This window comes from Danaus plexippus, chromosome 14 (assembly GCF_018135715.1).
Source record: "Danaus plexippus chromosome 14, MEX_DaPlex, whole genome shotgun sequence".
Lineage (NCBI taxonomy): Eukaryota > Metazoa > Arthropoda > Insecta > Lepidoptera > Nymphalidae > Danaus > Danaus plexippus.
The window spans coordinates 4,150,491-4,177,008 of record NC_083546.1 but is presented as its reverse complement, the minus strand read 5'-3'; the positions used below and the strand labels follow the sequence as shown (position 1 = coordinate 4,177,008).

Here is a 26,518-nt window from a genome sequence, read left to right as displayed (position 1 = left end):
AAATTATATGGAGGAAATAAAAAACTACAAAGAATTGTATAAGTGATTTGTCCAAATACAAACAGTATGTCACACAGATTAAGCCATTTACTATACAGTCAACATTTATCGTAAACAAACTACTGTATACACCTCTCAAATAAGCTACTATTAAAAACATGTAAGAAACTTCTTGTAGGCTAAACAAAAATAACATAAGTCATTAGTATGACCAGTTGTAAAATGTTCATAATAGTCAGAATTTCTCAAAGTATTAACAATGCACATATTATAAGCAAAATGAATTCTTTAGTAGGTAGTCTGTAAATTTTAGTAAGTTCATACTAATTGGAAATTTGAATATTGCTAACCACAATAAAGTATAAATGTTTGTAAACTAACACTTTAAACCGTATCATTAATAAGGACGTACGCGCATATGTTCGGATATGCATCGTTAACCACATCAGACGTTGCGATGATTTTTTGTTGTTTATCGACTGTTTATGTAAAACATAAAAAAAATATTTTTATATTATATAACATAACTACATATGTCAGTAATACCATATAAAACACTAATTTATTTTCTGCTGTGATCATTGCTATTATGAAAGAGTAAAAATTGTAGTTATTTAGTGCAATGTAATGTCGACAGACGTGACGTTGCGCGCGAGCACTATCAAGAGGCTTAACAGTTAGTGTAAGAGAGGCAACAGGGTCAGTCTGTGGCCGGGAGCCACTGAGAGAACATTATTAACTTCGGGTTAATTATGACAATAAATGTGTGTGAAGGTAGTGTTTGAAGTGCAGATTTGACATAATGGAGTTACAACGGCAAGGAGATGAGAATGGTAAGAATTTCATCGGTGAAAGTGCCAATACAAGCCATTGACCTTGATAGTACGAAAGGAGTATTTAAACCTTGACAATTGAAATATGCAAGTGAAATAATATAAGTAATTTGTTAATATGATCATTTTATAATATTTAACAATTTAGAATTTAAATAAATTTAAAGAAAAAAAATATTCACTTATTTCTCTTTTATCTTATTTCTCTTTTATCTTATTTCTCTTTTTTATGCAAAATAAATGAATTTAAATTTGAAATGTATGACCTTAAAAATATTAGTGTATACGAAAGATAAGGCTTTTTCACAAATAAAATTTTAAAAGGAATATTATACAAGTAAATGGTATTTAGTTAGTTACGATATTTTATATAGTTGTTGAGATAGTTACAAAATAATTGTAGAATATGTAAACAAAAGAACCTTCACTCAAGTATCAATTGATCTTATTAACATATTTGTTGTTTTTGAGATGATAAGGTTTAAAAAAAATGTCATCAATGCTTTAAGATTTTACTTTTTATGTTTTTTCTTTTTAATTTACATAAAAAAATGCACACATAAGTATTGTATGTATCTTTTGACTTTTTAAATGTTAAGGATAATTGTTGTAACGAAATAACATGTCTTTTTTTCTTAGACGTCATAAATTTATCAAAATTGATATCTTTCGCTTTTGTTTTAATTCCTACAATGTGAGACCGGCGATGTCAAAAAAAATAAAATAGTAACATTCTGTAATTTTTCCCCTAAAATTTACAGTGTATAAATATTAATAAACTTTATAGCTTTATATTTTAGTAACAGATAATGTTAATACCTTTACTGTATTTTAATATTTTTTAGGTTCGAAATCGAATCAAAATGAACCTAAGTTAGATCATATACAGAGTGCCATAGGATCATTTGGAAAATATCAATTTTACTTGTGCTTCCTGATATTTTTATCAAAATTCCCGGTTGCATTCCATCAGATGGCAATAATATTTTTGGCTCCAAAAGCAGAATTTACTTGTGAAGGAACACAAATAAAAGGAACTTGCCCTTGTGACAAACCAGTATATGACACTTCGATATTCACAAATACAATCATAACGCAATGGGATCTTATATGCAAAGATAAATGGTTGGCGAGCTTAACTCAAACCTTGTTTCAATTGGGGACCTTGATTGGCAGTCTTCTTTTCGGGATGGCTTCTGATAGGTATGTTTAAAATATTTATTGATGATCACTATATTTGCAAATAAGTAGCAAGATCTAGTTTTTAAATAAGCGCTTAAACTTGAGTATGTTGTATAAATTACAAAAAAATCACTCTGTTGAAAATTGTTGATCAAAATTTTCTTTTCTTTAGTTGTGATGGTTTACGAAAATTTAACTTTCATTAATTAATAAATTTAGTGTGAATTCACAAATTCTTATATTTATGTATAATTAGATGTATATTTATTAATACTGCTAAGTCAAGGGCTATAATGGTCGCAATAGTTTTAGTATTAAAAATTATTCTTATACATTATTATCGTAATGAATCAAGTTGGTTATATATAAATATGTTTGAGACAAATAACATTGTATTTTTTCTTATAGATTCGGACGCAAAAAACCGATGTTATTTGCTGTCTTATTACAAGTTTCATCAGGAGTAGCCGCGGCCTTTGCACCTGACTACTGGTCTTTCAGCCTTCTTCGTTTTATCGTAGGGATGTCAGTAGGAGGGACAATGGTCGTAGGATTTGTTATTATTATGGAATATGTAGGCGCAAAATATCGTGATATTATTTCTGCTCTTTACCAAGCACCTTTCAATATGGGTCATATGTTGTTACCAGTTTTTGGATACTTCTTCAGAGATTATGTTAATTTCCAATTGGCAATATCCTTACCTGCAATCCTTCTCCTGTCTTACTTTTTTTTGTTACCAGAAACAGGAAGGTGGTTGATAGCAACACAACGTACAGAAGAGGCTATCCAGATTATAGAACGTGTTGCTACAATGTAAGTGTTCTATGTAACTGAATTATTTTCACACTTTTTATTTCAATTATACCTATTCCATTTGTGTTCACAGAAATAAACGACCAACGGAACATATTCGAAAAGATATAGAAACCCATCAAAAACAATTAGAGAACAATAAACTCAAGAAGGGAACTTTATTGGATCTTTTCCGCACTCCAAATCTCAGAAAGAATATATTGGCTATGTCTTTTAACTGGCTAACATGCAGTTATTGTTTCTACGGTGTATCTCAATACGTCGGACAGTTGAGTGGAAATATTTTTGTGAATGTAGCAGCAAGTGCAAGTGTTACCCTAGTTGGAACATTTGTTTCCATACCTTTAATGAGAGCAATCGGCAGGAGGACTATATTAATAGTGTTTAATTTTATATCTGCAGTATGTTTGTTAATATTAGCATGTTTTCCTGATAGATCATTTTCAGTATTTTTCGCGAGTATCGGAGTAGTGGCTAGTTTTATAGTTTTTGTTGTAGTTTATTTGTATTGTACCGAACTATTTCCTACCGTTGTCCGTAATGCTGCTATAGGATTTTCATCAATGATGGCCAGAATTGGTTCAATGATAGCACCATTCGTAATAGATCTGCGAGACACGGCTGTTTGGCTACCTCCCATAATTTTTGCAATATTCCCACTCGCATCTGCTATGGTTTCTTTTCTCCTTCCTGAAACTAAAGGTCACGAGCTCATGACCACAATCGAGGAGGGAGAAAGATTCGGTAAAAAAGAACAAAAGTAGTGTTTCAAAAAATACTTGTACAAAATGTTTCTATTTAAGATAATTGTTAAGATAAAAGTATTAGTGTTATATAAATTTAATAGCAATGTTTTATTTAAGATTAACTATATTATTGAATTTATTGCTTCAATAAAATGAATGTTATCGGGTTTACATACGGTATAAAACTTTTGTGATAGATAAAAAATAAATGTGAATTTGTAAATAGATACGGATATAAACTTAATATTGCTTCCTATTCGTTAATAAACTTTATGAAGTGTGATTTTATATTTTTGAACAATATGGAATTATTATATATATACCTCCTCGACTAACTAATATGTAATTCCTCTGATAGTTTAAATCAGTGATCTTTTTATATGGATTGTTTTCGAGGATTGTATTGTTTCTGAAGTTGATATTATTTTAATATCATAAGGAACATTTTCAAAATGTTTGACGCTAACAGTCCCGAATATTAATATTCGTAAGTATGTAATTTAAAAGAAATAACAAAGTTTTATAAGTACCTCAACACACAATGTGATACTTGCTTGATGACTATGAAGTAAATCCTTACGTAATTCATTACGTAAGGATTTACTTATTTCAAAAGCATTATCAGTATCAGTACTATATTACATAGTTTTAACTTTTACGTAATTTAAAATAAATACATTGAATAATGTAAATAATGATATAAAATTTTTTTTAATCAAAATGTCAAGTTTATCCTGACCATGTGTGGTTTATCTGAATAAAATTTTTATCTTTATCAGATAAATATTGAGATATAAAGATTTTAAAAAACTAAAAAAACATTCACAGGCTTCTATTATAGAGAAGACCTTTTAGGTAGCTTTAATGGTTAATAGATAAAATTACCATAGCAAATATATATGACTTAAAAAATTATATGAGATCTCTAGATGTTCTACTATATTAACTATCAATTTCTCTAAGTATATTCAAATATGCGCATTGAAAAATTTTTGTGAATTGTGGATAAGTTTTATTTTTTTGTTTTGAAAAAGAAGAGACACCTAAAAATATATCTTTAGAATATCTTTTGACATGTACATATTAGTTATCAATAAACTTCTTAAAAAAATGTGCCCTATTTTATAATATTTTTATAAATAGCACATGGAGTGTGTATTACAGTCGCATTTTTTGATGTCTACAGTAGTGGTTAAAACAATATTATCAAAATTATCAAGATTTACCATGTTATGGAATTAGTTATGTTTTAATCCTTTCTCAAAATCATTTCGTTTAGCAAAACTCTGTAATTTCATAATATCGCGGGAGGCTTTGTTCTGGTGAGACGGAAAAAATGTGGTATTGTTAACATTAATGGAAGGGCAACAGGAAATAATTAAAAATTGTTAAGTATAAATTAAACTTGTGTAGAAATTTATTACTGTTCTTAGATAAAATATTTTTTTGTTTTCATAAACATCACTAAAACGGTTTCTGTCCATTCATTAATATAAATCCCTTTAAGGCTCCGTATTTCTTTTCTATTCTGTTTTAGTTATTTTATTTTATTGATAACAAAAAGAAGTTGAACTTGAAAAAATGTTGATAACTAAGAGCGGAAAATTTGTATGTTAATGACTATTCTTGTTATCGATATAAAAAAGACGTGTCAATATGTTTTGTTTATAAATTACGATTTTACGAGCATATTTTTTTATTAAACTGAGATTAAATATGAAAAGTATTATATAGTCTTGACATGAAGTTTCTATTAGGCATGGATATATATTGTTTTGCAAATAAGTATGGTATTAATTTGAGGTAAGACTTTAATACATTATTATATTAAGGACAATAACACGGAAGAAAACAAGTGATAGAATGAAACAGAAGATTCTTGGATTTAAGTGCTTTTTATGGATTTACAACTTCACTGTTTATTACTTTTTATAAATAAATATTCACGAACTTGTTTAATCCTGTATAAATGTTTATTTAAGACTAAAGTCATTTCATTAAGCCATCATGATTTAATATTAAATGAAGTATTAAAAATTTGACAACCGAGCCATTTAGATAAGGCGTATACACTCCGTGTTATTGTAGATTCTCATTTTAGTGAATGATTGGATAATAATGGATCCAATTGACTCGCTTCTAGGCAATTTTGGAAGATATCAGCTCTGGATCTGCTTTATTATATTCCTTAGCAAATTTGGAGTTGGATTGCATCAAATGGCCATAATATTCCTTGCACCTCCTGTTCGTTACACGTGTACGCCTTCATGCTCCATTAGCTGTGATAACCCTGTGTATGATAAATCTGAATTTGATCGCACTATCATTACTGAATGGAATCTTATATGTAAGAAAGCGTGGCTTAAGGATTTGACCCAAACTTTTTTTCAATTTGGAGTTCTAGTGGGAAGTTTTGTTTTTGGAGTTGCTTCAGATAGGTAATTTCTCTTTAAATTTTTTACTATCTTTTATTTTTGCTGTGATAACAGAATTTTGTTTACATTGTTTAGATATTTTTTAGATACGGACGAAGGAAGACCTTGCTTATATCTGTTATTTTAGAAATATTTACTGGAATAGTGGTGGCATTTTTACCAGATTATTGGAGTTTTACTTTAATAAGAATGATTTTAGGAATATCAGTTGGTGGTATTATGGTAGTAGCCTTTGTCCTTGTAATGGAATTCGTTGGTACTAAAAACAGAGATGTTATTTGTTCCCTTTTCCACCTTCCATTTACTCTTGGACACATGGCATTGGCACTATTTGGTTATTACTTACGGGATTACGTACATTTTCAAATGGGACTATCGCTTACAAGTTTAATACTTTTGATATATATTTGTATCCTACCTGAATCACCCCAGTGGCTTATTGCTACGAATCAACCTTTCAAGGCTATCGAATTAATGGAAAAAGTTGCCAAAATGTAAGTAAGCAGATCGATAGTTTTTTTTTTTTAGAAAAGATATTATGATTAATCGTCTTCTTATATTTTAGCAACGGTCGACCAATCGACGTAGTTCGTAGAAGAATTGAAGCTTATCAGTTGGACTCAATAAAATTTACACATAAAAAAGGAAATGTAGTAGATCTGTTTCGTACTCCTAATTTGAGGAAAAATATAATAGTTATGTCATTCATGTGGTTTGTGTCTAGCTATTGTTACTATGGAATAGCTCATTACATAAGCCATTTGACTGGAAATATCTTTATAAATGTAGTTGCCAGCTCCAGTGTTTGTGTTATGGGATGTCTTTTAGTTATTCCATTGGTAAAAAATTTTGGTCGTAAGATATTGGTAATTACATTTCATACATTTTGCGGTATCTGTCTCATAATTGTTGCGTTCATACCAGAAGGTATTGCATCTGTTATAATGGGCTGTATTGGTGTTTTACTGTGTTTTATGGCATTTATTGTTAGTTATATTTATTGTTCGGAAATGTTTCCGACAATTGTACGAAATGCTGCTATAGGTATTGCCTCCGTGTTTGCACGAGTTGGTGCTATGTTGGCACCTTTTGTGGCAGGTTTGCGGCCACATGGGAAATGGTGTGCTCCTATATTATTTGGCGTTTTTCCAATTATATCAGCTTCTCTTTGTCTACTTCTGCCGGAAACAAAAGGTGTCGGATTTCTAACTACGCTTGAAGACGGAGAAAACTTGGGTTCAACAAACGTCACACAACGTTCACAAGAAGCGAATCAACAATAAAGTAATTGAGGTGAACTATAATATATGAGATGTAATATATCGTAATTTTTATAAAAAAAATTCTTTTTTAATAAAGATATTGTTTAAAAATATCACATCTAGATATACACATATTAGTTGAGAACCTTATATAAGTATATTTAAGATCGTAAGGGTTCTAATCTAAAACTAAGTTGTGGGGCTTCTTTAACCCCTCGACAGTACAGTTGTCATCATGGTGGCAGGCCTGATAGTGTGTATCGCTTGGTATTACACCATACTAGCTGGTAAAAAAATATCTTAAAGATTTACATAAGGCGACAACAGTTGCTCTTGAACCTAAGTGTAATACAGATTTAGAATATTCGTTTGCGTTTGAATGTTTTTTTTATAAAAATATAATTCAATGTTTATAAGAACTATACTTATATATAATATGAAAACGATAATATTCTATAATCATTTGTATATTTCGTGTTGTCTATCTTATTATTATTATTTCAGGCTTTTATATCCTTTATTGCCCTGTAATGTATTTTGTGTTCATTAATCACAAATTGTATCGGAAAGTAGCAGATTTTCTTTTTGCTCTATGGGAGTTATATCCAGTGGTAAGTTATTTCATCTCTGTTTTTTTCTAAACTGTTCTTCGAATAAAAACCCTCTATATGGAATGTAACTTTGATTTCAGGCATTATTTCAATGGTGCTGTAAAACAGAATTACATCATTATGGTGATTATGTCAATCCAGATGAAACTACCATTATTATCATGAATCATCGTACAAGAGTGGATTGGAATTACATATGGATAGCTCTATATCACGCAACCCAAAGAAAAAAATATAGCACATATGTGAAGGAGTCAAATAGTATGGACTTTTTTAGTAAATGCAAACATATTTTCGATACAATTTCGGGAGGGACAGCAAAAATAAAATTTGTGTTAAAGGATGAGATTAAAAGTGTTCCAGGTCTGGGTGAGTTATTGTGGCATTTAGTACACTTAATGGTCAATTGATTTACGAGTATTATTTATTTTAACGATGGCATTAAAATTAGCATACAGTCAGAAAAAATAATGTATTCATTACTAAAAAGGTCATTTCAGTAGAGTATGACTAGTGTGACATCACCACTCCATAGACGGCGTTTACTAATTTCGTTAAACATATTTTTGGCCATAATGCAATAATTAGTATTATTATGTAAACTTGCGTACTTCTTGTATTACGGGGTTATGTCAAGAGATTTCATTAATAAACGTTACTATATAACATATAGCTATATGTCTTTACATAAAATATTAATAAACCGAGCTCTTTGACGGTAATTTATAAATAAACTTTTAACTTTATAATAATAAATTAATGGAAAACCTTATAAGAAAAAAAATGTTATATAAAAGAGAAAAATATGGCAAACCATAAGGCTTTTCATCTATCTTGTAGTCGTTTAAAAATTTTTGTGAAGTATGAATTTATTTTTGTAACAGACAATGAAATAATATGGGAATAAAAATTAATACAACAAAATAACCACAGTAATTTGTCTCTAACGAACTCTTAAACAGGTAGCACTTAAACAATTAACTGATGAATCGTGCTAATGTTGGTAACTTGTCATTTCCGTTTCACAAAAATACTAAATGGGGACATCCATTTCCTATGACAATTAAAAGGTTGCCTATATATTTCCAATTCGGTATTATAATGTAACTATTTTATAATTATCTCAATAATCATCTGCATTCTTATTTTCTATTCATTTATGCAGGATGGATTATGCAACTTAATTATTTCTTATACGTGAAAAGGAATTGGCAAGAGGATCAGTTAAGTTTATCGCAGTACGTTGATTATTATAAAAAGTTGAATTATCGTCAGCGGGTGATTTTGTTCCCCGAAGGGACGGACTTGAGCGAGGAAAACAGGCGACGCAGCCTGAAGTTTGCTTTGTCTAAAAATCTACCGGTTGGTAAAGAATCTTTGTTTATATTTCATTCTAATTCGATATTTATATATTACATAATATTTGTTAACGGTTTATATAAGAATCTAAAGCTGAAACGCAGCTTACAACCTTTTTAAAACTAAAACTAACGGCTACAGATCATATAATTAAAAGATATTATTTACGTTGTTATATTTTAGAATTACGAATATGTTTTGCATCCACGAACTACCGGATGGGCGGTTCTTTGCTCCCGTTTGAGAGATGCTGGACTTACTTCTGTTTACGATGTCACAGTGGCCTATGATTCTCCTCCCCAAACTGAAATGGATTTACTTAAAGGAAATTTACCGAAACACGTGCATTTTTATTTCAAACGGTAACGTATACTTTATCCATATGTAATAGATTATTACAAAAGTAAATTACAAGAAATGATACATTTTGCTATATATATACATTTATAACTTTGTTTTGTTCCTACTTTTTACACATTGTAAGTTTATAGTCATTTCACATGTTAAAAGATTAAAGGACTCATGATTGTTTTAGCTTAGCATAGGAAACTGTCTTTTTGTAAGTTATACTTGTTACAGAACATTATTCTTGTCGTTTTAAGATTTAAGAGTATAGTATATATTTATTACATACAAAAAAATAACAATAATGAATTATATGTTTCGATTGCGATTACTCATTCTGGTAAATACGTTAAAAAAATATGACATTTGATTAAAAAATATAAGCCTGTAATTCTGTTTTTCATAAATGGGAACAAAATAGAAAATAATTCTTTACTGCAACTTAAATTTATACTGACTATAAAATTTTAAAAGGGTTATATTAATGGATATAAAAATTAAATCTTAACGCTAATGAACAACACTGAACAATTGCCTGGAACACACTATTAAATCTAATGAGGATATAAAAAAACGAAATTGTTTTAATATGATGTTTATTATATGTACTTACTTTAGTTTATCAGTAGTTACGAATCTAAACCATAAAAGTGGAAATATACATAATTGACACGGAAAACAAGTACAAGGATCTTTCTAAGCTTAAATACATGAACCGGCAAATGATTACGGTCTGTATTTAACCCAAATAAATCTCAGGCGATTATTATTAGGAGTAGGCAAATTTACAATAAAAATAATTTTGACATCTCGCCCTGTAAAGTGTATGACGGGGTTACTACGAAGGATGCCTGAGAGGGCTGCTCAGTAAATTAGATTGGGTTCAGAATTTATGCATCCATTTTATGTTCGGCTTGCGTAAATACTATCACATTAATCAATTCCGTAGTAAGTTACAGTTAAAGTCCTCCTCATCCGCTTCCACCGGAATATGTATATTTTAAGGCTAAGGTGCAATATGTTCAAACATTCTTTTCCTCCGTACCTACTTGAGCGTTTTAAGTTTTCCTCCACCCTTAATCGCTTTTGTGTTACACAAAATCCTCTTGATATCCCCCCTTTTAAAACAATTTCTTTTTCGTAAATTCTTCTATGTCCAACTTTGGAACTGACTCTCACCTTCTGTTTATAAAGAGAGTCCAAATGCACAAGTGTTTAAACATCAAATTAAGATACATGCTATGTTACCTTCTGATATTTAATGTTTATTTATTTATACTATTTCGTTGCAAAGTGATATATATATATCTTTTTTTTTTCATGTTACCTGCTCCTCTTTTCTTTTATATTACTGTATTTAATTTTATTTCGGGTACATAAATAAATAATAATATTCATTGAAATAATTGTAAGTTAATTACGATGGATATATATTTATTTTGATTAAATAAAAGATAACACATTTTGACACAATGGATTTCAAAGGGTCTGGATGAGGCATAATTTATACAACCTCTGTATCTATACATACAATAAAGGTATATATGTATATACCTTTATTGTATTAGATTATATGATTATATGATGTATATACCTTTATTATTAGATTATCAAATTAAATTAATATTCTTATCGAAAATATAGAATGATAAAGTCAATGACATGAGTAGGAGTTGAACGAACGATTTCTAGATGAATAGGTTTCTGTTGTTTTAATAATTGAGCCCCCAAGTTAACATTTAACTAACGCGCTGTCAGACCTGACTGAAGTTACTGAATTAAACATTCTATTTTACAACATATTTTAGCGTAATGTTTGAACACAGGTGAATTATTTTACTATTGCAGATATGCAATTGAAGATTTGCCCCTGCAAGAGGATGATTTAAGACATTGGCTTCAAGATCGTTGGAAAGAAAAAAACAGCTGCTTGGAAAAATTTCATGTTGATGGTAAATTCTCAATATAGAAATTAATATTAGATTAAGCAAGGAGCAGATTAAAATGTCATGAAAAAATACGGACATACGTATTTACAGACATATGTTATACATAGTTAAAATTGACATAAAATACGGCTTCTTTAAATTTTTACGAAATATATAAAAATTTTCATGTTATGTCGTCTTTATAAACTGGATATTTTATATACATATATATAATATTTACGGCGTAGTAACTACTGGACACATAGTTTTTTATTTGTAACCAAAATTTAAAGAAAAAAATTTTGAGAACCAACAGTTTGCAAGTCAAAATATTTTTATATTTTAAGTACTTACTTTTTAATAGTAAAACTTTTTTTACCATTGTTTTTATTATTTTTCAGGATCTTATATCGACTTCAAAGCCAAAGCCACACCAAAAGAACATCAGCCAAGATCATTATTTGTCGCGAAGCTAGCATTTATTATATGGACTTTTTTCGATATTTTGTTTATATATTCTTTATATTATAGCATCTTATTCAGATTTTGGGTTATCTATCATACTTTATTATTCATCTTGGTAACTAAATACTTTGAAGGTTTTCATAATATTCAGTACAAAATTTTTAATAAAGTGCCCTAAAATTTGATGATATTAATATGTATGTACTTATTATTATAATAATAAAAGTGTGTTGAACCCTTCTGAGTTCGTTAAATGTACCAAGTGTTGTGTTATTTTAAGATTAAAGGATCGTTTTTTTTTTCAACTGATTCCCCAAACTACTTTCAATTGAAATTGCTAAAATATATATATTTGTATTTTAGTGCCTTAAAACAAATGACAAATTTTGTGACATTATTTAAAGTATAGCTTTAAATATGATTTTGATCGAGCACTGCAACTCAATCTCTGTGACTTTTTTACCTTTAGTCAAATCAGTCATTTTTATGACTATCACTTACGCGAGCCACCGACATCAGAGCAACCATAGAGAAAGAAAATATGAATCGGGTGCTATGCCCCGAAATTATTCGAATATAAGCCGTCCTAATCCTAATCTAAACGGAACATTCCGAACGTGTGCAGAACGTGTCTTACGACTTGTGACTGGAACTGAGACGTATCTATACTGTTTTATTTTGCAATATTCAAAATTATTATTGCGTTTTCAATATGGAATATTTATTAGTCTCGGAGATTAGGTTGAACAATGAGCAGATGGACGGATAACCTCGCCGAATAGTAATGATAGCAAACAAGCTAGTAAGGACAGACAGTGAGACCAAAAATAATATTTTGAAAAAAAAATATTATTTTATTTCATCTTCCTTAATATTATAAACAATTAGTCAGTCTAAATCATTGTATGCTCAAAATTTATTACACTTTTCAGTTTCATCTATAGTTTAGGAGAACTTTACCTTTTGTTTCTGGTAAAAAACAACACAAAACACCACCAAACGACGCTCATAAACTAAATATGGCTATAGAAATCCATTGTATTCCAATATTTACTACAAATGGAGCAATAAAATCACCAAATCTAGCAAACACTGAAGCAAATCAGTGTTTCTAATAACAGTAGGAAATACTTGGGATGAAAATAAATATATTTGATCAAAAGTTGTAAGGGCACCAGCTTGGCCTGTAACAACAAACACCAATACAAGGTTAATCACATTACTGGTTATAAATATGAAAACAATTAGTGATATAGCAGCCACACCACAACTTATTACAACCGCTAATCTTCTATTCAAATACAAAGAAGCTATAACCACCAAAACCATTCCAGTTATAAGACCAATTGATGAAAAAATTACATTAAATTAGTTTTCCACATATGTAAGTCCAAATGTGCTTGTCACAGAATTATCAATATCACTCAGCTGGTGTCGTGGGTTTTTAGAAGGACATTAGTTGCTTTGGTTTTAAGCCTTTTTATCCAGACATGTGTATTGGACATTAGGTAACAGAAACACAACATTCACTAATTGCTAATCAGTAGGAACAGGACTGATGGTCACCAGAAAAAGATTCCATCTTTGATATTTTCCAAAGCGACCGATGATATTTTCAATTTTATCCTCTTCTGACATGATAGATCTGTGTATTTAATTGCGGTTTTTAAAGATGTTTTGGTTATTTTTACTTATATTAGGATTGTATTATCTTAATTTTAAAATATAGCCTATGTGCTATTTCAGTACTTGAACGACTAAAAAACATATATATTTTATTATACATTCGATTTCCTACTTTTTGAGTCATTTTATTAACTAACACACATACAAAGTTTCAATGGAAAATATAAAAAATAAGGATTTAATGGCTGCAGAAGATTTTAAAATATGTAATAGATGTAGTTGTCGAGAACCAAATTATAATTATTATTTTTTTAATATTTATTTTTTGATCAGGAGTCGAACTATTTCAGTCTTAAATAAAGGTAATAATAGTAACAGCAACAAACGTAAAGTATAGATCATTTGTAAATATTGATGAGATCTAAGACTTTAGCGTGTATTCATTTAAATGAAACGAATATTGTCGGATTACAACGCGTTATTTTATTATTTTTAAAACTACACACTCCCGACGTTTTGGTTACATTGCAGCAACCGTGATCACGGTGTGTAGTTTTAAAAGTAATAAAATAAAACGTAGTTATCCGAATATATTAGTTTCATTTGGAAATAGTGATATATATTTTACTTTAAAGTAGTAACAGTGTTTCGTAAATAAGCTAAACACTCATTGATCGTTTGTCAGTATCCTTCAGTATAATTTTTATTGTTCTATTGTTACAGACTGCCTTAAGCCACTTTGAGGTGGCAATAAAAGTTATCTGTTGCGAATTAGGATTTTAAATGTATTTGTTAAAAACAATAATCAAAGTTATTTTATTAAATGGTAGATTGAACCTATATAAACGAAATAAAAAAAAGACGGATTTTAAACTTCATGCAATTGAAAAAAATACGAGTATGTATTTTTAGGAACTAAAGGAGGGATGTGAACTGTATTTTACAGCTCTTATGAAATGGACAGGACTATATTCTTATTAATATACAAGATTATATTCTTCTAATATAAGATAAAGTCCGTACAGCTTCGTTTCTTGAGATCAGTAACAGTGTTGACAGCTCTTTTCCACCTTTCCTTTCTAATTCTATGATTCTTATTGTTCCTAGAGCGAGCAAGTCTTGAAAAATATATGTACCTATGGGAGATGATAGCCACTATTATTAGATAGTCTGCTTTAGTTGTTGTGAAGATTGTTAAAACTATTTAAATTTCGAATATTTTACAGTCCTCTATGAACATAGACATTAACATTAAAGGTTATAAGATTTCTCCTAACTATCGGCAACTTGAGGTTTTTATAGCAGTGTGTGTTAGTATGATAATATACTGAAAAACAGCTGCACAAATTAATCTGACATTTGAATTTTATTAAAATAGTAGGGTTAGAATTATTGTTAGTCATAGTTGTTTTGTAGAAGAAGTAAGTTAAATACAAATTTCACGATATAATTCTTAAATCAATTTGATCATAATTCGATGTTTATGCTTAGTTTGTCATGAGACGCCTTGCTATATTTCTTTCGACTGGCGCCAGTTTGTTTACCACAAGTTTGCACCAACTCACTGCATATAAAACGTTTTAAATTACTTATTTAATAATTAATCGAGTTAATACTATAATGTGCCATTTATTAATAAGAAACTACTTTTAATCTCAACTCTGAACCTGAAATGTGTGAAGGTATGACGATAAACAATTGTGTAACTTGTAAGCATAGAATAATCAAATGTATCAACAATTTTTCCTAATTTTACTTCAGTACTATTAAGATAACTACAATTTTGTTAATTTAAATGGTGTCAGTAACATTGAGTTTCCTAATAAGATAGAGGTCACGTATCTGATCACAGGACTTCACTTCTCGCTTCATTTCAAGTTTTGAGACACTGCGAGTTTGACAGAAAAATACTGTTAGTTTGCCAAACGTTGCCCATCTAAGTCTGATTAAGCGATGTCCTCTTTCTAGAAGTAACATTTTTTGGGACTGGATAGAGTTAGACGTACTCGTCGAAAACTTTGGAAACAGTACTACCTAAGGATATATGTAGGTATAAAAGAAATCCTTCTTTTGTTTATGATCATATTTAAGTCCACTGCTTCAGAAGCCTAGCTGAGATCCCTAAACATTTGACTAAGCTCCTTCAAGGTTTCAGTCATGATTACAGTATCATCGCCGAATCAGAGATGCGTGATGTACTTGTACTGAAAATGTCTTGTCCTTTCCACTCTAACACCATAGACTTAGAGACTAAACAGTTTCATAGAATAGTATTAATTTGTAGTGTAGTTCTGGAGGTGGAATGACATTGTAATGTTGTTATATAAATACCTTAGAGCTTCGATATACCGATATGAAATTGGAACCTGTGAAAACAGCTCAACCCAGGAAAAGAATCCTTACTAGAAAACTCAAAGTCACTCAGAGGAATTGAAAGGGCTATGGAAGGACAAGCAGTTTCACTGCGTGTGAAATGAGGAATGAAGATATTCGTAGTAGACCCTAGTTAATCCAGTAAGACTTAAACATTTTAAAGCATTAAGTACATAGCGCGAAGGACCGACGTCTCAGGGATCTACAGGTCTTTGAATGTTGATCACATACTTGTAACTCTGATAGTTATGACGACTGTGATATTGAACTGTTCAGTGTAAGTTAACAGTCATTATATTGTCATAATGTTTAAGCATGGGGCAAAACCTTTAGAAAACAATAATCTTCTTAGGAAAAAGATGGTTAATAATTTAAAATATTTTGCATAATACTGTAATTTAATTTAAACGTTTATTCCGTTAATCAACAAAATTATTAACTATTTAGAGTATTATTCATTACATTCTGTCACTAACCCACTGTCGGGTCTTAGTTGTAAATGTAATTGCGATTTTAACTGTTATTAAACCACAACTGTGAAGCTTTACTGTCTCCCTCTTCACTATCTTATCGGATTATTAAAACTGAAATCACAGCAATTTATGACAACAAACTTGTTTTATCATGTGTCTCTTGTATGATACGAGCTAATTTGTTTTATACTCGCTACTATACTATTATAATACCAGCAGTAATACATAATAAGGCACTTTAGAATCCATTGTAGTTTGATTCGGTACGAAATAAAAGTAGATCTATAAAATTTTCTTTATATATATTTAATATTCAGGCATATTATTTGGAGCTGTCCTTAAAAAAAGATTTCCTTTAGAATAAAGCTCGTTCCATTAGTTTAGACGAATTTTTAAAAGATTTTATTTCTTTAGTTTACGCAAAATCTTTTATAACAGAGCATAATATAAGGTTTAGTTAACTTTAGTTAACTCCTAATACTGAAAACTATTTTTTTAAATATAATATATAAAGTAAAATTGTTTAACAAATATGAAGTACCAAAATCTGCTCATTAAGTATAAGGCATGAGAGTTTGTTTGTTAATTGTTTTCTGAATAATCGGTTTATTGATAAAGGCCAAACACTATATAACTTAAAGTCATAACCTATAGCACTAGAGAATAAAAAAATTGGCACAATCAAGAAACGTATTCCGCTTAAGAGCTTCCAAACCCACAAGTAAAGCTAAAAAAAATTTTAAGTAAAATGTTACTCTAAAGTTTTCCAGATATTGACATACAATAATTTTTGTGTGGTTCATGTATGAATGAAAGAGAAACATTTTGCAAACGTTCAACTTTGAGACGTTGCTCTTTAGTAATGATAAGGAGATAAGAACTCGCACAGTAAAATATGGTAAGGATAAGCAATTTTACATAAAACCTAATATTGCAAGAATGAGGATTAGAAAAAACTAGTTCCATATTATAAGTACTCGAGGAATTAATAAACACACGTTATATTATTTTAATTTTGAAGTAATAACTTATGCATTAACAATTTTTTACCTACTATGTAATATTTTGGACATCTTTTATGTGCATTTAATTTACATCATCAGTCAATTTTTTTATAGAATTCTCAGTTTCATCTATTGTATTTAAGAGAACAGTACCTTTTGTTTCTGGTAAAAAATAGCAGGAAATACCTGCAAACGAGACTAATAAACTAAATATAACTATGGAAACCCACTCTATACTTATATTTACTACAAATGGCGCAATAAAACCACCAAATCTAGCAAACATGGAAGCAAAACCCATCGCTGAGTTTCTAATAATAGTTGGAAAAATTTCTGATGAATACAGATATATTTGCGCAAACGCTGTAAAAGCACCAGTTTGGCCTATAACAGCAAAAACTAATATAAGATTATTCATATTACTGGGTATAAATATGAAAACAATTAGTGATATAGCAGCCACACCACAACTTATTACAACCGCTAATCTTCTATTCAAATACAAAGAAGCTATTACGACCAAAGTCATTCCAGGTATAAGACCAATTGATGAAAAAATTACATTAATGTAAATATTTCCCTCTAGCCGACCGATGTATTGGTTGATACCAAAAAAGGTATGTGATATACTTAACCAAATAAAAGCTGTTATGAAAGTGTACGCTCTAACTTTTGGCGTTCTAAATAAGTCCAAGTATGTTCCGTGTTTTTGCTGTCTGTTGCTAGTCTCTTCTTCATATATCAAATTTTCAACAGTAACTCGTATATTTTCTGTTGGACGGTTATTCCTAAAACATTAACAAGAATAAATAAAACAAAAATAATATAAAAAGCAAGTTGCTAATTTCTGCCGCTTATTTCTTAATCCACATTTTCTTTGATTATTATAATATAAATTGGAATTATAAAGAAAACTTATTTTTTTATACCAAGTAGCCGCGTTTGTGCTTTTGAATTAATGTTCAAGTTTGAAGTCAAAAAATCAAAATAATTATTAAATTTTGTCCTTTACCTTTTGGCAATATAAGATAAAACCTCCACAGCTTTATCTTTCTGTCCAGTAGTAATAAGCCATCTTGGTGATTCTGGCAGAACAAAATAGATGACAACAGTATACAACCAAGGTAATGACAGTACTAGTTGCAATTTCCTCCAATCTCTTAAAAAGTAGGCCAATATGGGAAGTGTAAAATATGAAATAATAAGGGATATGTCAATCATGCCCGCAAGATATGGCCTGAATGATTTCCCGCTAAGTTCAACTAGCATGATGTAAGCACAAAGCATTGTTCCCCCAACCGCAGTGCCAATTAAGAATCGCATGGCAAGGAACATCCAAAATTGTGTTGTAGCCGCGGAAAGTGATACAAATAAGACTTCACAGATAAGAGCAAGAAAAACCGCTATTTTACGACCATATCTAAAAAAAAAAAATTTTTAAGTCTCATACAACAGTATAAAATGCCCTCATTTATGACATTTGGATGTTATAGGAGCTATCAAAATAGAATTAACAGTTCTAATAAGTTTTAAGCAACTGAATTTAGATTAAAATAAAAGTTTCTTAAAATAATGTATTGTAGGATAGCCATGTAGTCATATGATTTAATTTTTATGGTTATAAAAATGCAAAAATTCTCGTTAGGTCTACTTAGTTATTAAATTATACACTAAGTATCTTCTTTAAATAACCTGTCAGACAGGTATCCGTAAAAGATACCACCAATTAAAATTCCAGCTTGTAGGATTGATTGTGCTAAACTAGCCAGGTGACGTTTTTCACATATAAGTCCAAATGTGCTTGTCACAGAATTCCCAATAGCACTTAGATCATATTGTGGATTTTTACAAGGACAATAATTGGTTTGGTTATAGGCCTCTTCATCCAAGCATGTGTATTGCACATTAGGTAATAAAAAAACAACATTCACTAATTGGTAATCAGTAGGAAGACGGCTGATAGTCAGTAGAATAAAAATCCATCTTTGATATTTTCCAAAACGACCGATGATATTTTCAATCTTATCCTCTTCCAACATGACTGACCTGTGAATTAACCTCAAATTGTATTTTTTTAGTGACCCGATTATTTAATTCTGCGTTAAGTATTTTTAAGAACCATAGTAATGCATTTTAATGAATCATTAAGAAATTCATCAAAACGAAAAAATCTGGAATTAGAAATATGATATCACTGATAGTGTTTATAATATTTTTAAAATGTTAAAAGGAAAAAATAACTTCTCACATTGCACTATTGTATTAATAGGCCTACCTTGACTACAACATACTTGTTCGTAGTATACGATCATATTACGACATCTACAGTTTAGTCTCATAATTTCCTACAGCTATCTTCTGCACAATAAATGATTAGAAACCACTGAACATATAGACTTAACTTATTTTTTTTTCTTTTACTGTCCCGTGTAAAGAGTAGTAATATATGATCCTGATTTTAATCTGGTTCTGATGTACGCACCTTTAAACTTCTTTTTTATCAGTTTCTACACATTAAAAGTATGGAATTTAAGATAATAATTACTTGTATGTCCTTCTAAGTTTTTATACTGTATATGACTATTGAAAGTATTTGACCATGATGTTCTTATCAATACGTTGAAGATAAATATATTTTAAATTCCACCTACTCATAAATCTTTATAGACATATATAATTCTAAAGTACGTGCGTATGTCATTGAGCTCCTCCTGAACGGCTGGACCGATTTGAATGATTTTGTTTGTGTGCATTAGGATGGCGTCCCAGCTGGTTTAAATTCACAAATCAGCCCGGCATATGAAACTGCAGTCGGTATCTAGATAATGTAGAATGAAATGGTGGCCACGTAGGTGAGGTGGCTATCTCTGATGTTCACGTGGACGGAGACACTGCCAAAACTAGTATTTTATTAAAATAATTTAGGAATAGACTGAAAGGAAAACAATGAATACAGTTAAACAAAATAGGAGTTTAAATTATTGCAAGATACTATAAAAGTAATATATATACCTAAGGTAATAAAATTATAAATTTAAGTAAAATATTAAAACTTTGGTACATTTCTCTTGTTAATGCTAGTCACTTCTTGTGACGGTGGAAAAAATTAAATCTCAATCACGTTCAATATGACATATTTGAATTGTTCGAAACAAATTGTTCCTAACGCACAAGATATATGTATCCTACTAGAAGTCCGGTCCTACCACGAAGAAAAAATGTCGTAGCTCTTTTCAGGTGAAAAAGTGCCACGAACGGTATTAACAAAACATGATATGAAAAGACAACAAAAAAAAAAAAAGTTGATACTTGTGTGTAGTAATGTACTTCATTAGCGTGAATTTTGTTTTAATACAAAAAATATATTTGTGTGAAGTAATTTTAAAACACAAAATAGCTACTCTCTGTCCCTCTTCACAACTTTATCTAACTCTTAAAATTGAAGTAAATTTATGACTACAAACATGTCTTATCAGCGATAATATTATGATACGTTTTATTTTACTAAGGTAAAAGAATTATTAAAAGTACATAATACATATTAGTTTATATTTTTGTAACTATGTATGAAACAAATTGTTTGAGTTATTACGTAAAAAGTAATAATCTCATATATAAAATTCTCGTGTCACAATGTTCATTCCCGTACTCCTCCGAAACGGCTTGACCGATTCTCATGAAATTTCGTGAGCATATTGAGTAGGTCTGAGAATCGGCCAACATCTATTTTTCATACCCCTAAGTGATAAGGGTTGTACACCCTTAAACTTTTTTTAAATTTATAACGATATTTTTTGTTTTTATTTTTTTATAATGTGGCATCAAAAAATACATACAACCCAAAATTTTTGCTTTTGTTATCACCAACCCCTACTTTTTTATATATATGTAAACACAATACGAGTGTATGTTTGTTTCGGCTAATATTTAAAATGGCTGAACCGCGTTTAACGGGACTTATTGGCAGGTAGCTGATGTAATAAAAAGTAACTTAGGTACTTTTTTTCAAGATCCCGAATGACCATCCCGAAATTATAACGTGCGAGTGGGAGGCAGGGCGCATACGGGGCTTTAAAGTTTTGTCATAGTTTCTTACTATTTTTCTTACGCAGACGGAGTCGCGGGTAACAGCTAGTTGGTTATAATTTTACAAAATGAGATGTTATTATAAGAAGGCGTTTTAATTTTAATTAATAAATATTTGTCATTGAATACCAAAAACGTGGGGGAGATTTCTCATTTCAACCGTGTATTATTGTGTTCATGGATAACTCAAAAATTTATAAACGAATTTCAATAGAATTTCCAGAGTGGTTCAATAACAAAGAAACCAGGATCTGGTGTTGGCATCTTAAAAATTATCAGGGGAAACCTTAAAGTCGTGGCTAATTTGGAAATCATATAATAGTGCTAGCTACTCTTCGTCATTTTTTAGTTTACGTAGTTTTACGCGCTTAGTTAAATGGATTCTGAACTATTTTCCTACCTAATTTCATTCAAATATGTTCCAGTATTTTTGAGTTTTAATTAATTCTACTATTATTTTTGTAAACATGACCCTTGTTATTATTTCAGCGTCCGTTTGTTAACCGTAGCTTATTGTTCATTATTTTATAATAGCCGACGTCCCTCATTCGTGGATCATCTTTTTTTAGATCTTACCAATAAGTAAAATGAAATAATAATAAAAAGAATAGACGTCAAACAGGAAATTAAAAAAAAATACTCATTACAAAATAATGAATAATTTAATTTTTTTTTCAGAAATTATTTACTAATTATTTTATAAAATTGACATCAGAGTCAAGTAACAACATCCCTACTTCAGCATTAAATTAAAAAGTTCACACGTAATCACTAGACGTCAAAATAATTGCGGTCAATATAGCATTTTTATGATAAAGTACCTTTATATATGTTATGTACCTTAGTAGGTACTATTTTCCAGCCAATAGTTAATGGAAACAAATTATAGAAGAAAAATGAATTTCTATTATATTAGAATATTAGGTAAATGATATCAAGACATGAAATGTTGAAATAAGACAATAAAAATACTCAAAATATAATATTCACAATTGAATTTTATCTATAACAGGGCTATAGTTAAAATAGGAATAAAATTTTAAAATATGACAGAATCACAAATATTAATTTTCTTACAATAAAAGCAAGGAAAAGCAAAAATTAAAATCACCTAAACAAGATCATTTACATATAGAATAGATATTAAAGATAATTAACTAGATTAATTGCAATTGTCAGAAATAGGTATTGATTGTACCAAGGTCTACCTAGTTATTAGTTATTTCATTGATCATCTATTTCAAAAATAAGTTTAAAATAATTATTATTCAAACGATTTCAGATTAATTGAAGTGGTGACTATTTTTTTTAAATTCTATAGTTTCCTGTTTCAATCCGTTTGTTTTTGGCCTATAAAATTTATTTGTTGATTGTTGGTTTTTGAAGAAGATTTTTTTTCGGATAAAAATTAATGTGTTACAATAGCTCCTAGCATTTACATATAAATCCCACCATTAATCCTATCATTTAGATATCATATATAAATTATAAAGATAGAAATTAGAATTGTAATAAATTGAATAATTTGATACGGTTTATCTTTTATATATTAGATAGTAGGCAGTTTTCTGATAATTTCGTTGGATATTAAGGCACCCTAATTTTACAATTGGAAATTAGGAATTAAATAATTGACAATATAGCTAAATATAAATTAAAAAATTAGCATTATGATTGGATAAACCAATTAAGAATCTAATTTAAAAATATACATATAGCTCAGCCTTTGCACAGATAAGATAAAACTGACGTAGTGCGGCAGTCTTCAACGGGACATGCAATACATTAAATAAAAAGTCGAAGTGATGTGGTAAAAGTATGAGTTTTAAATTAAAAATATGATTCTCACATCTATTAAATGCTACTTATACTTCTCGTAACCTATCTGATCTCTTAATTGGACTGTGACAAGTGAATTGTCATAAAAAAGCATGTTTTTAATTATGTGACATATTTCATAATGGGTCCTTTTTGGGATAGATGGTTTAAATGTTGAGGTCATTGAGAATAGAACGTTGATTTTAGGGTACATTTACGTTTCTACTGTCGTAGTCGTTTACTTGAAGTTTGAAGCCATTAGAACTCCTCGAACGGGTCGACTGAAACATGCTCGGTCCCATAATTGATTGGGACGAAGAAAAAAATCTTGTTCGATTCTAAAACGTTAGTGAATCGGATTCAGATCATAATGATTTCCGACCCCTGGATTATTGGTTATCGATTGGCTTCGTTTTAGACATATTCCCCCTCTGTTGAAGAGAAGCAAGATTCTTGCTCCTCATTACTTCAGTAAGGAAGAATATTGGATTATCCGTCCTGCTGGAGTAGGCTAGGAACCTTTTGAAGCAAATCATCAAATCAAATTAGAGGTTACCTATTGTGCACTAATTCAGAGTTGTCGGAGAGCTGATTTGGTTTCACAACCTAATGATGGAAGATGCGTTTAGGTACGTTCATTCCCTGTCTCAATCGACAGTTTGGAAGGGGAGAGACTGGCCTTTTTTATAAGTCTAGAAATCTTAAGGATGCTCTTGTAGAAGAAAATGGGGAGGATTTTTAATATCACGAAGGGTTTTCCAACTGCAACTTGTAGTCTAGGATTACTTACGCGCTGGTGCACCTCGGAGGAGCCCTCAGGGAGCTGTTCGACCTCTGTCTGAGGTCCGGGCAGTTCCCGAGGGCCTGGAAAGAAGGCCGGCTATGCCTACTTCCGAAAGGCAGCCGGCCTCCGGACTCGGCTTCGGCGGTGCGACCGGTGGTTGTGCTGAACGAGGCGGGGAAGGCTTTTGAGAAGATTATAGCCACCCGTCTCGTTCGGCACCTGGAGGAAGGCTCGGGACCGGGACTTTCAGAGTCCCAGTTCGGGTTCCGAGCCCACCGGTCGACCGTTGATGCCCTCAAACGCCTGAGGGCGGTGACGGAAGAGGCGGAATGCAGAGGAGAGGTAGTGTTGGCGGTGTCGCTGGACATCGCCAACGCCTTCAACAGCCTCCCACACAGCGCGATACGGGCGGCACTCGTATACTTCGTAGTGCCCCTGTATCTGAGGAGGCTGTTAGGCAGCTACCTCTCCCAGAGGAGGGTGGCAGTCGAGAACCGGAGGGGGTCCATAGAGTGGTGGACAGTCGACAACGGCGTTCCACAGGGTTCGGTATTGGGACCTGTCCTGTGGAACGTCGGGTATGACTGGGTCCTGCGGAGCCGCCTCCTCCCCGGGATGGGTGTCATATGCTACGCTGATGACACCCTCGTCTTATCCCGGGGACGGAGCTACAAGGAGGCGGCGCGGCTGGCCGAGGTCGGAACTGCTCTCGTGGTCAGCCGCATAGAGAGGTTGGGGCTTCGGGTCAGAATCGACAAGACCGAAGCCCTCCTCTTCCGCGGGACTGGGCGGAAAGGACCCCCGCCGGGTGCCACCCTCCTCATAGGAGGAGGGAGGGTCAGGGTGAGCCCTACCATGAAATATCTGGGGCTCACCCTTGACGGAGGGTGGACCTTCGTGCCCCATTTCAGAGAGTTGGGGCCGAAGGTCATGAGGACGGCAGGTGCGCTGGGGAAATTCCTCCCGAACCTCGGAGGTCCCAGCGCAGCTTGCAGGCGGCTATACTCTGGGGTCTGTCGGAGTATAGCCACGTACGGTGCTCCCGTTTGGGCTGATCGCCCGATGAGCCGCGGGGTCAAGGCCCTTCTGCGCTCGGCGCAAAGGGCGCCCGCGGTGAGGGTGGTTAGGGGGTACCGTACGGTCTCCTGGGCCGCAGCGACGGCTCTTGCCGGCGATCCGCCTTGGGATCTTGTGGCGTCGGTTCTCGCCGAGGTGTTCTCTTACGTCTCGGGTAGGAGGGCTCTCGGAGAGAACCCTTCGACAGAGGAGATCCGGGCGGTTCGCCGGCAGGGGGAGTCGCGCCTTATGCGGGAGTGGGGGGAGGACCTGGCGGGCCAGCCGTACGGTAAACGTACAACGGCTGCGCTCCGTCCGGTCCTAGAGCGTTGGATGAGGCGGAAACGCAAACCCCTCACTTTCCGTCTGACGCAGGTTTTCACCGGGCACGGCTGCTTCGGTGACTACTTGTGTCGGGTGGCCAGGAGAGAGCCGGGAGGAGGCTGCCATGAGTGCGGCGCTGCGGTGGACTCAGCCCAGCACACCCTCGAGGTGTGCCCGAGATGGGCTGCGCAGCGCCAAGACCTTGTGGCGGCACTCGGCGGAGTGGGCTTGTCGCTTTCGAGTGTCGCGGAGAAGATGCTCGAGAGTGACAGGTCCTGGATGGCGGTGTCCTCCTTCTGTGAGACGGTCATGTCCACGAAGGAGGCATCTGAGCGGGAACGGGAGGTTGCGGCTGATGCACCCTCCCTCCGCAGACGACGGACGGGGGCGCGCCGGGGGCGATATCAACGCCTCCTCCAATAGCGCCCCTGCGTCCGGGCTGGGGTCGGGCTGGTAACCCGGCTCCTGTGAAAGCCCGGCGTCGTCGGGGCGGTCCTAATTGCCGGGATCGCCCCCTTTCTCCGAGGGAGTAAGTCCGGTCTTTTACCAGGACCGGCCAGTCGCTGGTGTGCCCTGTCGCTGACAGATCCGGGGTGCACCAACATAGTGGCCGATGGCTTTCGCAGTGGTTTTAGTGAGTAGGGACCTGCCCAGGTCGAGTCTCACACATCCTCTCCGGCCCCACCAAGGCCGGTGAGACGGCTCGTAAAAAGAGTTTCCCTGCGTCATCAAAAAAAAAAAAAAAAAAAGGATTACTTACGCGACAGGGCGGTCGATTTCAACGATCGGCACGTTTGTAAATAAGCTTCTCTCCTTCTAACAGCAGGCACTTAAAAAATGCTATTTGTAATTTAATCCCATTAAACAAATTAATTTGACCTCTGTTTGAGTTTAACAAACTGAAATAAATAATTTAGTTTTTTATTATGTACCCCAAATGATAAACGTTGTATAAAGAGTTCTTTAACGAAGATGTAGTCTACTAATTAATT

At 32.6% G+C, this 26,518-nt stretch overlaps 3 protein-coding genes across 5 annotated transcripts; 2 read left to right on the top strand and 1 right to left on the bottom strand.

Moving 5' to 3' along the window:
- The first annotated feature begins 622 nt into the window (after positions 1-622).
- On the top strand, positions 623-5,536 carry LOC133319145 (organic cation transporter protein-like). The gene is made up of 4 exons (XM_061522478.1): positions 623-833; positions 1,679-2,036; positions 2,424-2,831; positions 2,905-5,536. The coding sequence occupies exons 1-4, from the start codon at positions 803-805 to the stop codon at positions 3,593-3,595; spliced, it is 1,488 nt and encodes a 495-aa protein (XP_061378462.1). The 5' UTR covers positions 623-802; the 3' UTR covers positions 3,596-5,536.
- A 135-nt stretch (positions 5,537-5,671) lies between these two features.
- On the top strand, positions 5,672-12,279 carry LOC116769790 (lysocardiolipin acyltransferase 1-like). Of its 3 annotated transcripts, XM_032660980.2 has the most exons (7): positions 7,365-7,561; positions 7,779-7,885; positions 7,966-8,254; positions 9,051-9,247; positions 9,428-9,606; positions 11,438-11,541; positions 11,919-12,279. In XM_032660980.2, the coding sequence occupies exons 1-7, from the start codon at positions 7,510-7,512 to the stop codon at positions 12,158-12,160; spliced, it is 1,170 nt and encodes a 389-aa protein (XP_032516871.2). In that variant the 5' UTR covers positions 7,365-7,509; the 3' UTR covers positions 12,161-12,279. The 3 variants fall into 3 exon arrangements, 2 of the variants coding, with proteins under 2 accessions (XP_061378463.1, XP_032516871.2); XR_009752834.1 differs by lacking the exons at positions 7,365-7,561; positions 9,051-9,247; positions 9,428-9,606; positions 11,438-11,541; positions 11,919-12,279 and adding exons at positions 5,672-6,015; positions 6,099-6,506; positions 6,578-7,305 and having other exon boundaries at positions 7,966-7,984; XM_061522479.1 differs by lacking the exons at positions 7,365-7,561; positions 7,966-8,254; positions 9,051-9,247; ... (1 more) ...; positions 11,438-11,541; positions 11,919-12,279 and adding exons at positions 5,672-6,015; positions 6,099-6,506; positions 6,578-7,296 and having other exon boundaries at positions 7,779-7,867.
- A 4,723-nt stretch (positions 12,280-17,002) lies between these two features.
- Positions 17,003-20,054, bottom strand: LOC116769791 (organic cation transporter protein-like). Its single transcript, XM_032660982.2, has 4 exons — positions 19,941-20,054; positions 19,151-19,504; positions 18,471-18,878; positions 17,003-18,246 (listed from the first exon to the last, which is right to left on the bottom strand). The coding sequence occupies exons 2-4, from the start codon at positions 19,495-19,497 to the stop codon at positions 17,541-17,543; spliced, it is 1,461 nt and encodes a 486-aa protein (XP_032516873.2). The 5' UTR covers positions 19,498-19,504; positions 19,941-20,054; the 3' UTR covers positions 17,003-17,540.
- Positions 20,055-26,518: the final 6,464 nt, after the last annotated feature.

What these genes read in the sequence shown, in the direction of transcription:
- LOC116769790 (XM_061522479.1), top strand. Translation starts at nt 5,696, where the DNA reads ATGGATCCAATTGACTCGCTTCTAGGCAATTTTGGAAGATATCAGCTC. An exon ending in TTTGGAGTTGCTTCAGATAG is followed by an intron (nt 6,016 to 6,098) that starts GTAATTTCTCTT and finishes GATATTTTTTAG; the next exon opens with ATACGGACGAAGGAAGACCT. An exon ending in ATGGAAAAAGTTGCCAAAAT is followed by an intron (nt 6,507 to 6,577) that starts GTAAGTAAGCAG and finishes CTTATATTTTAG; the next exon opens with CAACGGTCGACCAATCGACG.
- LOC133319145 (XM_061522478.1), top strand. Translation starts at nt 803, where the DNA reads ATGGAGTTACAACGGCAAGGAGATGAGAATG. An exon ending in ACGGCAAGGAGATGAGAATG is followed by an intron (nt 834 to 1,678) that starts GTAAGAATTTCA and finishes AATATTTTTTAG; the next exon opens with GTTCGAAATCGAATCAAAAT. An exon ending in TTCGGGATGGCTTCTGATAG is followed by an intron (nt 2,037 to 2,423) that starts GTATGTTTAAAA and finishes TTTTTCTTATAG; the next exon opens with ATTCGGACGCAAAAAACCGA.
- LOC116769791 (XM_032660982.2), bottom strand. Translation starts at nt 19,497, where the DNA reads ATGTTGGAAGAGGATAAGATTGAAAATATCATCGGTCGTTTTGGAAAA. An exon ending in TACGGATACCTGTCTGACAG is followed by an intron (nt 18,879 to 19,150) that starts GTTATTTAAAGA and finishes TTTTTTTTTTAG; the next exon opens with ATATGGTCGTAAAATAGCGG. An exon ending in TTATCTTATATTGCCAAAAG is followed by an intron (nt 18,247 to 18,470) that starts GTAAAGGACAAA and finishes TTAATGTTTTAG; the next exon opens with GAATAACCGTCCAACAGAAA.